We start from the raw sequence: 10359 nt of genomic DNA on the forward strand, positions 1-10359 counted from the left end.
TCCGCCGCGCGACCGCGGCCCCGCGCGCGGCCCGGCCGCGGTCGAGCGCCGCGCCGTCGACGAGCGCCGCCGCCGCGTCGGCCAGCGCCGCGTCGAGGGCGTCGACGTCGTCCCGGGCCGCGGCGTCGTCGAGCGCCGCGGCCGCGGCCTCGCGCCGCCGCTCCGCGTCGGCCTTGGCGCGCGCTTCCTCGGCCGCGACGCGCTCCGCCTCGTCGGCCGCGCGCACGTCCGCCGCGACGGCCTTGGCCGCGTCTAAGGCCGCGCCCAGCCCGTCCGAGAAGTGCTCGCCGCCGAGGTGCCGGAAACACTCGCGGACGGCCGCGTCGACGGCGTCCGCGTCGCGCGCGTCCGCGGCGGCCGCGAGCGCGCCCGCGGCGTCGGCCTCGTCGGCGAGGCGGTCCGCGACGCGCCGGGCCACGGCGCACTCCGGCGCGTCGACCACGCGCGGGCCGAGGCTCTTCGCCGCGGCGAGCGCGGCCGTCAGGAGATCCGCGTCGCGGCGGTCCGCGGCCTCGGCGAGGTCGCGCCGCGCCGCAAGCTCGCGGCGCACGACGTGCGCGAGGTCCTCGCAGCGGTCCAGCGACGGCGCGTCGTTCTTCTCGCGGGCCGCGCGCGCGACGTCGCCCGCGACGAGCGCCTCCGCGGCCGCGAGCGCGTCCGCGTCGCGCGCGCGGTCCAGGCGCGCCAGCGCCCGCGCGACGTCGCGCTCCAGCGCGCGGAAGGCGTCGAGCTCGGCGGCGAGCGCCGTCGCCGCGTCGAGGGCCGGGGCGCCCGCGTCGCGCGCCTCGGCGACGGCGGCTGCGCGGTCGCGCCGACGGCTTCGGAGGAAAACTCGAGGGACGACGCCTCTCTGCTACGGGGGGTTTCGGGAGAGAACGTGACGGGACGCGGGGGGAACGCGCCGTTGAGCGCGTCGAGGTCGCGCGCCGCCGTCGCCTTCCCGAGGCCCTCGACCGCGGCCGCGAGCCGGTCCACCTTCTTCCCGTAGGCCTCGGCCTTGGCGACGAGCGCCGCGTCGCAGCGGCCGCAGGCGACGGCCGCGGCGAGGGCGCTCTTGAACGCGTCGCCGTCCGCGTCGACGACGGCGACGTCGAGCGCGGCGCGGAGGTCGCGCTCCGCGGCCACGGTCCTCTCGCAGGCCGCGAGCGCCGCGCGGACGTCGCCGAGCTCGGGCCCGTCGAAGCCCGCCGCGAGGCACGCCCGCTCCGCCGCGCGCAGCTCGTCGGCCGCGAGCGCCGCGTCGCCGTGTTCCACGGCGCCCAACGCGTCCGCGCAGCGCGCGGCGGCCGCGAGCTTCTGGAGCACGTAGTCGAGCTTCGACTTCGCGGCCGTCGCGTTCGCCGACGGTCGTGCGCGGCGAGGCTCGACGTCGCCGCGGCGAGCGTTCGCGTCCGGGTCCGCGAGGCGCTGGCGCTTCGCCTCCGCGTCGCGCTCCTCGGCGGCGAGGCGCTCGAGCGTCGCGCGCTCGCCCTCCCACTTGGCCAGCGTCTTCGCCGCCGCGGAGACGCGCGGCGGCGGGTCCCCGTGGTACACGTCCTCGGCGCCCTCGAGCGCCGCCGCGAGCGCGGCGATGCGGTCGCCGAGGTCGCCGTCGCCGGCCACGGCGGCCTCGACGTCGCGGACGCACGCTAATTCTTCGTCCAGGCGCGCCAGGATCTTCGACGCCGCCTCGAGCGCGTCCGCCGCCGCCGCGCTCTCGCAGGCCGCGGCGCCGTCGAGCGCCGCCGCGAGGCCGTCGCGCCGCGTCTCCAGCGGCTTCGAAAAGGACGACGCCTGCTTCGTCGCGGCGTCGAGCGCCGCGAGCGCCTCGACCTCCCGCTCGACGGCGGCGACAAAGTCCGCGCAGTCCCGGAGGTCGGCCGCGGGCACGCCCGCCGCCGCCGCGTCGCGCAGCAACGCCCGCAGCTCCGCGAGGTCCCGCGAGTCGCGCGCGCGGTCGAGCGCGCCGGGCGCGCGATTGACGATCTCGAGCTGCTTCTGCAGGCTCGCGAGCAGCGCCGCGGCGCCGGCGACGTCGGCCGCGGGCGCGTCGAGCTCCTGGGCGCGCTTGAGCAGGGCGCCGAGCTCCTTGGCGCTCGCGCCGCCCGCGGCCGCGAGCGCCCGGAGCTGCGAGACGACGTCCGCGCGCTCCTCGACCTTGGCCGCGGCCGCGGCCGCGGCGTCGACCTCGGGGCCGGCCATGCCCATGGCCCGGGCATCGTCGAGGGCCGCTTCGAGCGCCGCCGCGTCCTCGGCGCGGGCCGCGGCCACGAGGGCGGCCCGCACCTCGGGCTCGTGCTTCAGGCGGTGGCACAGCGCCTCCGCGGCCTCCAACACGGACGCGAGGCTCGCGTTGCCCGCGGCCTTGAGCTTGGCGACGGACGCGTCGAGCGCCGCGACGTCCCTCCGGTCCATGGCGGAGCGGCACTCGCCGATGATGGCCTGGAGGGCCTTCGATTCTTCCTTGAAGGCCAGGCCCCGCGCGTAGACCGCGAGGTGCTTGCCGCCGTGCGGGAGGAGGTACCAGTCGCGGAGCGCGTCCTCGCAGGCCTCGACGTCGCAGGACGCGACGGCCGCGGCCAGCTTCCGCGTGAGCCGGAGCCACGTGCAGAGCCGGCAGCGCGCGAGGTAGCGCCGGCCGCAGGCCTGCGCGTGGAGCATGATCTTCTCCAGCGCGCGCTCCCGCGCGGCCTCGAGCTTGTCGCGCGCCGCGGCCCGGAGGAAGACCTTGGTCTTGCCCAGGGCCCACTCGCCGCTCACCAAGATCCGCTGCTTCTCGAGGCCCGCCACGAGGCTCGGGCAGCCCTTGGCGGCGACGTCGATGTAGTGGTAGCGCCGCTCGAAGTCCGCGAACTTGGACCGGAACGGGAAGCCGGCTCGACGGATCTTGCAGACCTCGAGCACGCCCGCGCAGCGCATCTGCGACTGGACCATGGGCGCCGTGAAGACGCGGGGCCGCTTGACGCTGTTGGGCTTGATGCAGCGCACGAAGTGGGGCTCGCACGCGTTGAGCGCGTCGACCAGATCGCGGAGCTGCCCTCGAAAGTTCGCGCCGAGCGTCTTCACCTTCTTCGACTTCTTGCCGCTGCCCAGTTCCTTGGCGTCGGCGGCGAAGAGGGACGCGACGACGGCGTCGGTGCTCGCGCCGCCGCAGAGCACGAGGCCGTCGAGGAGCCGGTCGCGGTTCTTCTCGAGGAAGCCCGTCGTGCCGTATTTCACGCGCGCCGCGTAGTGGATCACGGCGAAGGACGTGCGCGCCTGCGCCTCCTTGGGCTTGCAGCGCTCGAAGTTCGCGTGCTTCTCGTGGGCCTTGAAGAGCTTGCTCAGGTAGCCGCCGTCGCTGCCGCGCGGCACGACGCACTCCTCGTCGAGCATGGCGAAGACGCCGCTCCGCTTGTGCTCCAGCAGCTCGAGGGTCGGCCCGTTGTTCTTGAATTCGACCATGGCCAGGTCGACGCCCTCGCGCGTGTACTCCGCGGCCTCCTGGGAGAAGATGTGGTCGTTGAAGTGGAACTGGAGCTTCTCGTTGCAGTAGTTGATGCAGAGCTGCTCGAAGGAGTTGACCTCGAAGAACTCGAAGCCGAAGATGTCTAACACGCCGACGGCGAGGCCGCCGGACGCGCCGCCGCCGATGCCGCTCAGGGCCGCGTTGATCTTGAGGATGAGGAAGTCGAAGAGGCGGCTGAACGCGGCCTTGGCGAAAGCGTCGCGCGCGTCGTCGGCCTGGGCCGCGGACAGCTCCGTGCGGATGATGGACCGCGTGCCGATGTTCTTCGAGATGAGGCCCTCCCGCAACGCCGCCGCGTCGAGGCCCAGCACCGCGGACCCCGTCTCGAGCGGCGCCGCGTCCGCGACGGTCGCCTCGTCCTTGGGCCCCGCGGCGAAGGCCACGTTGCCGACGTGGAGCAGGCCCGCGACGAGCTTCCAGACGCTCAGGCCCTCGTCGTCGGAGAAGTTGAGCGCCCGGAGCGCCGTCGCGACGTCGTCGTAGTCCCGCTTGTCGTCGATGCCGGGCACCTCGTGCGCGGACGACATGTTCACGTAGCGCCAGTCGTCGCAGACGGCGGCCCCGAGCCGCAGGTCGGCGCAGAGCGCCGCGTCGTCGTGGCAGTGGGCCAGGAGCTGGTAGAACGCGTGGTAGCCGCGCTCGCCGTCGGCCTGCCACGACACGCGCGACTTCTCGAGGAGGTAGTTCGTGATCGCCGCGGCGGTGATGCGGCCGCCGGGCGTGAAGCTGAGCGTCGTCCACTTGCCGAAGCGGCTCGAGTTGTTGTTCCGCAGCGTCTTCGCGTTGCCGAAGGCCTCCGTGACGGGGTTCGTCTGCAGGATCTGCTGCTCGACGGAGAGCTCGCCCGCGCCGACGACGGACGGCCGCTTCCCCGCGGCGCCGGACGCGCGGCCCGAGGCCTCGGCGAGGAACTGGAGCATGAGCTTCATGGACTCCGTCTTGCCCGCGCCGGACTCGCCGGAGATGCAGATCGCCTGCGACCTGCGGTCGCGGACGAGCGCCGTGTGGGCCATGGACGCGATGGAATAGCAGTGGGGCGGCAGGCCCTTGCCGCCGTCGGACCGCACGTAGCGCGCGAGATTCTCCGGCGTGTAGCAGTTCGGCAGCACCTGGAACGGGTTCACGGCGACGAGGATGGACCCGACCCACGTGTAGATGCCGTCCTTGCCGTACCGCTTCCGCAGGTTGTGGAGCAGCGGGCCCTCGCTGAGGTCGTTGAACTGCGTCATGTCCTCGAGCTCCCCGAGGGACTGGTCGTCCATGAGGTGGCAGAAGCTGCTCGCCTTGGCGTCGATGCTCACCGCGGACCCGTCCTCGGCCTCGGCCTGGCCCGCCTCGCCGGCCTTGAAGGCCGCGACGGCGCGCACGGGGATCCAGGAATCCTCGGTGCTGTCGAGCCAGAGCCAGTCGCCCGCCGCGAAGGACGCCATCGTCGGCAAGGCGGGATCCCCGCTCGCGCTCACGTCGGCGGCGGGGCGCAACAAGGCAGCCCCAGATCCGTCCCGACCACTGATGAGAGCTGCAAGGAGGCGATGATGAGGTATTGCTTGTCCTGGGGCAGCCTCCTCGAATCCTTCTGTGTTCGGCGCTTGTTCTCGCACGCAACCACTGCCGTCGTAGCCATGCAGCCCCCGCAAACTCCGCCAAATGTTTTTCGATTGCCCCAGCACCCTCATCGAAGCCGCCTTCATCAAGCTCCGCCAAAGCTCCCCATGCCCGCACCGAGGGACATCGAGACCGGCCTCGCGCCAGCCATGCCGCCCCCACCAAAGCTCGCGCCAGCCATGCGCCTCGACCCGGTGCTGCGCGAGCTCCTGCTGGGCACGGCCTGCCCGAGATCGCCGCTCCAGCTCCTCCGAGGCCAGCGCGACGTGCTGCGCGCCATCTGGCTCCGCGTCGTCGAGGAGTACTGGGACGCGTGCCTCGAGGCGCGCGACGGCGACCCGCGGCTCGCGCTCGACGCCGTCTACGTCGTGCCGTCCCTCCCGGAGCCGCTCGAGGTCCCGTCGTGGCTCGTCGTCGCGCCGGCGAGCCACGCGCGCCGCGTCGAGCCCGCGGTCGTCTTCCCGGCGTTCACCGGCATCAACGTGAACATGATGCCCTTCGTCGTCCACGAGCGGCGCGCGCAGCTCCCCGCCGAGCTCCAGACCTACATGCACGTCATCGACGCGTGCGTCCGGACGATGTCGCGACCGCCCGAGAACACGCCGATCGGCTACCTCACGGTCCACGAGAGCGACGTCGAGGACGGCGCGTCGCAGCGGCGGCCGGGCTTGCACGTCGAGTCGCCCGGGTTGGCGCGCGGCGCGGCGGCCGCGGCCCTCGCGCCGGGCGCGCACCACCACTGGGGGCGCGGCATCGTCATGAAGGACGGGTCCTTGTCGGCGTCCTGCGGCCGATTTTCGAGAGATTTTGACCGGGAAAACGATTGTCACCGACGTGCTTGTAGGTCCTTATCGGGGGGCATCTTCATGGCGTCGTCGGTCGACGACACCTGCCGGCTCTGGAACTGCCGCGTCCGCGACGACCAAGGCGACATCGTCGGACCCGGCGGCGATTGCGAGCGCCTGCGGCCGCTCCTCAAGCACGTCGAGACCGACACGCTCCGGGCCAACGAGCTCGCGTGGATGAGCGACATGACGCCCCACGAGTCCTTACCCCTGAAAGGCGGCGGGCGGCGGCAGTACTTCCGCCTCGTCGTCGGGGAGGTGAGCGCGTGGTACGCCGCCCACTCGACCCCGAACCCGAACTTCGACCTCGCGTCCGCGCCGGGCGGTCCCGCCGTCGTCGCGGGCGACAAGTTCGCGAACGCGGGCGCCTACGCGTGGACGCGGGGCGCCGCGGCGGCGGGCGCGTACGACCCCGCGGACGACCGCGCGCGGACGTCGTTCCGCAAGGCCATGGCGCGCGCGGGCCTCGAACACCGCCTCGACTTCTTCGCGGCGTGCGGCGTGCGGCGCTTCGCGGACCTCCGCGGCAAGGGCGCCGAGCTCCGGCGCGGCCTGGACCACTGGGACCAGACGCGGCTCCGCTACGCCCTGAAGAAGCCGGGCGTCCTCTGGTACGAGACGGCGCCGGACTCCGGGGAAGAGTAAAGTGAAGAGCAAGGCTCCCATTTGCTCCCATACGAGTCCGACAGGCTCATACGTTGAAGGGAAACATGGTGGTGCTTGCGGGAAGGCTGAAGGACACGACCCATGGGCTGCCACTGCTTACTTAACAAATGCGCGCGTGCGCCTTCGCGCTGCTCTACTCCGCAGCATCGCTGCCGCCCGAGAAGCAGTCGCCGAGCCTCGACGCCGCGGCGAACGACCGCCTATGGCAGCGGAACCAGACGGCGCCGCGGACGCTGCCCTGGCCGTTCGCGTGGCTGCACGCGCCCAAAACCGGTAGCCACTTCGGCGCGGCCGTCGCGGACCTGCTCTGCGACGGCCTCCACGGCTTCGTCCGTTACAAGGGGACCGAGCTCGTCGAGGGCACCGCGAAGGAATGGCGCGCGGGTCGGACGAGGTGCGCGGCCGACGCGTACTTTGGCCGCGCGACGACCGTCGAGCTCCTGCCGCACTGCGTCCGAGGGCACGAGCAGTTGAATAAGTTGCCCCCGTACTGCGTCGACGGCGCGTCGTCGTTCGCCGACGGCCACTTCCCGTCGACGCTCCGCGGCGGCCGGTTCCGCGTGCCGACGCTCCTCGTCGCCCGGCGCCCCGCGGACCGCCTGCGGAGCATGTACCACCAGGGTCTCGACGGCATGTGCGAGGGCGCCATCGACGCGCATCGCCAGGTCCGCCACGCCTGCCGCTTCAAAAAACTGAAGCAGAAGAATCCCGGGACCTGCGCCGGGTACCGCGCGTGGACCGAGCTCGAGGGCGTCCTCGGCTGCCAGGCGAAGCTGGTCCTCGGCCTTCCGTGTAGCGCGCTACGAAACGTGTCCGAGAGCGAGATTCGCGAGGCCGAAGCGCTCGTCCTCGCCGACGGCCACGCGACGAACCTCCTCTTCGTCGGCGACACCGGACGCTGGGATCAGACCGTCTGCCTCTTCTACGCGCTCTTCTCCCCGAGCGGACGGTGCCCGCCGGAGGAGGCGCTCCTGCCGGCGGCGAAAGCCGCGGCGCGGTCCGACGACGGCTGCGCGGGCGGCCGGGACGACGCCGCCGGCGGCCGCTTCTTCGACGCCGCGACGCGGCGCTTCGACCGCGACTGGGCCCGGGCCGCGCACCTCGTCCGCCACTGCCCCGCGTGCGCGGGCTTCCCCGACGCGTAAAGCCGCACGTTACGCGAAGCGCGCCTGGGTCCGGTACAGCTCGCGGACGACGTCGGGGTTCGACGCGTCGTAGGGCATGGAGTGGTGGAGCGTCTGCGTGTTGTCCCAGACGAGGACGTCGCCCGCGTCCCAGGCGTGGAAGTACGTGAAGCTCGGCGACGTCGCGTGCTTCAGGACCATGTTCAGCAGGTCCCGGCCCGCGTCGTCGGTCTCGAGCCCCGCGACCTTCATGTGGGGGCTGCCGACGTAGAGCGTGGCGCCGCCGTCGAGCGCGTGCGGCTGGACGACGGCGTGCTCCGCGTCGGGGAACTTGTCGAGGTCCGCCGGGTCGCCCTTCGCAAAGTCCGCGATGTCGCGGACGGACGCGCGGATCGACGCGCGCGCCGCGCGGTCCCGCAGCGGGCCCGACAGCGTCGCGAGTGCCGCGCGCAGGTCCGCGAAGCCCGTCTCGCCGCCCGCCGGCGGCGCGCGGCGCGCGTGGAGGATGGAGAGCACGCGGTGCTTCGGCGGGAGCCAGAACTGGCCGTCCTGGTGCCAGTAGGCGCCGAACTTCGTACTCGGGCCCTTCCAGGTGCCGTTCGAAAAGTAGTTCGTCACGCGCTGGATCTCCGGGTGCAGCGGCTCCGGGTCCTTGCCCTCGAAGCTCGGCGGCAGCACGACGACCTCGCCGAGCGCCGCCGTGAGCGCGACCTGTTCCGCGCGCGACAGGTCGAGGCCCTTGAGCACGACGACGCCGTGCGCGCGCACGGCGTCGAGGAGCCGCGCGGCGGACGCCGCGTCGAGCGGCAGGTCCACGTCGACGACCGCGCCGAGCCGCTCCGCGCCGCCGCAGAGCGCGCACTGGCCCCAGCCGCGCCGATGCAGCGCGTAGCGTTCCTGTGCGGGCGCGGCGCCGAACCACGGCGCGGCGGCGTTCGCGCACGTCTCGTCGGTGGCTGTTGTTGTTGTTGCGAGGGCCAGCAAGGCCAGCATCATCGTTCCACGACGAAGCGCAGCACGTGATTCATGAGCTCGTCTGTGGTAAATTTCACAGCAACTACTTCAACTTTCACTTCAAGCTACTCGTCTGCTTCTCTTCGCGACGAGGAAGTCGTGCAAAGCAGGAACCGGCCGCGAGTCTTCCTCCAGAAGGGTGGTGTTCGAAAACACCGGGTTGGTTTTGGGGTCGACGTCCGCGCCCGCGCGACTGAGTCGCCGTCGGCCGAGGGCCGGCGGCTTGCGCGCGAGCACGCGCGCGGAGCGCTTAGGACGAGGAGAACTTGGTGACGGCCTTGGTGCCCTCGGAGACGGCGTGCTTCGAGAGCTCGCCGGGGAGCATGAGGCGGACCGCGGTCTGGATCTCGCGGGACGAGAGCGTCGCCTTCTTCGAGAAGCGACAGAGCTTGGACGCCTCGAGGGCGATGCGCTCGAAGATGTCGTTGATGAACCTGCGGCGCGGGCGGAGCTCGGGAGGGGCCGCTCGACGCGGTCGGGACGCGGCGGGCCGCACGAGTTCATGATCGACATGCCCTTCTTGGAGATGCCCGTGTCCGGGTGCACCTGCTTGAGCACGCGGTAGATGTACGTGGAGTACGACTCGACGCGCGTCTTCTTCTTCTTGCCGCCGGCGGCCTTCTTGGGCGCCTTGGCGGATTTCTTGGAGGGAGTCTTGGCCATGGTGATTGCGAGTGTGTTTGGTGATTGCTGAGGACGCCGACCTCGGCCCCGAGTCTTTGTTTTTCCGGCGCGGGAGCGAGCCAGCCTGCGTTTCTGATTGGTCGGACGCCGTAACCCGGCGCGCTTCCGCCCCGGAAGCCCAGTCGGTCTCGGCGTCGAGCGCTCTCCTCAGCACATCCCAAACACACACACACACTCGAATCATGTCTGGCAAAGGAAAGGGCGGCCGCGGCAAGGGCAAGACCGGTGCCGGTGGCAAGGGCACCTCCAAGGCGGCCAAGGCCGGGCTCCAGTTCCCGGTCGCGCGCCTGAACCGCTTCCTCAAGAAGGGCAAGTACGCGACGCGCGTCGGCGTCGGCGCCGGCGTCTACATGGGCGCCGTCCTCGAGTACCTCTGCGCGGAGATCCTCGAGCTCGCGGGCAACGCCGCGCGCGACAACAAGAAGGCGCGCATCATCCCGCGCCACATCCAGCTCGCGGTCCGCAACGACGAGGAGCTCAACAAGCTCCTCGGCACGGTCACGATCGCGTCGGGCGGTGTTCTCCCGAACATCCACGCCGTGCTCCTCCCCAAGAAGAGCAAGTCCAAGGCGTCCGCCTAAGCGACCACGCTCGTCGCGGCCCGGTCGAACGGCTCGCGCTCGATCGTCCGATAAGTCGCGCGCACGGCCGGCGCCGCGGCGCCACTCACACAATCACACACCGGTTTTTTCGAAAACCACCCTTTCTTCTGAAGACACTCGCTGGTTCCTCTCTCCGCTACTGCTCTAATTCCAAGACGCCTATTCCCGCGCGAAACCGAGCGCCGCGCGTCCCTCCGCAGCGCGCCCGCCTCGACCCCGCAGGAGGTCTTCGGCCACTCTGGAGGCCTTCTGGCAGGTGGTATGGGGCGGGTCGCGCGCCCTAAGGCGTGGGCGGCGCGTCAGAGGTCCCCGGCGAGGCGTGAGCGGCGGTG

The 10359-nt window shown here is 72.0% G+C and overlaps 4 protein-coding genes across 4 annotated transcripts; 2 read left to right on the plus strand and 2 right to left on the minus strand.

Annotated features, from left to right (window-relative positions):
* Nucleotides 1-2649: 2649 nt before the first annotated feature.
* AURANDRAFT_19042 (hypothetical protein) lies at nucleotides 2650-5163 on the minus strand (the record flags this gene model as incomplete). The annotated part of the gene is made up of 1 exon (XM_009034443.1): nucleotides 2650-5163. A coding segment is annotated over one exon (2514 nt), but the record flags the coding sequence as incomplete, so codon positions are not given.
* A 507-nt stretch (nucleotides 5164-5670) lies between these two features.
* Nucleotides 5671-6582, plus strand: AURANDRAFT_60628 (hypothetical protein; the record flags this gene model as incomplete). Its single annotated transcript, XM_009034062.1, has 2 exons — nucleotides 5671-5861; nucleotides 5937-6582. The coding sequence occupies 2 exons, from the start codon at nucleotides 5671-5673 to the stop codon at nucleotides 6580-6582; spliced, it is 837 nt and encodes a 278-aa protein (XP_009032310.1).
* Nucleotides 6583-8991: 2409 nt separating this feature from the next.
* On the minus strand, nucleotides 8992-9404 carry AURANDRAFT_58562 (hypothetical protein; the record flags this gene model as incomplete). Its single annotated transcript, XM_009034442.1, has 2 exons — nucleotides 8992-9175; nucleotides 9238-9404. 2 exons carry the CDS (start codon nucleotides 9402-9404, stop codon nucleotides 8992-8994), a joined length of 351 nt encoding a protein of 116 aa, XP_009032690.1.
* Nucleotides 9405-9628: 224 nt separating this feature from the next.
* AURANDRAFT_16997 (hypothetical protein) lies at nucleotides 9629-9988 on the plus strand (the record flags this gene model as incomplete). Its single annotated transcript, XM_009034063.1, has 1 exon — nucleotides 9629-9988. A coding segment is annotated over one exon (360 nt), but the record flags the coding sequence as incomplete, so codon positions are not given.
* Nucleotides 9989-10359: the final 371 nt, after the last annotated feature.

Source organism: Aureococcus anophagefferens, assembly GCF_000186865.1.
Source record: "Aureococcus anophagefferens unplaced genomic scaffold AURANscaffold_1, whole genome shotgun sequence".
Classification (NCBI taxonomy): Eukaryota; class Pelagophyceae; order Pelagomonadales; family Pelagomonadaceae; genus Aureococcus; species Aureococcus anophagefferens.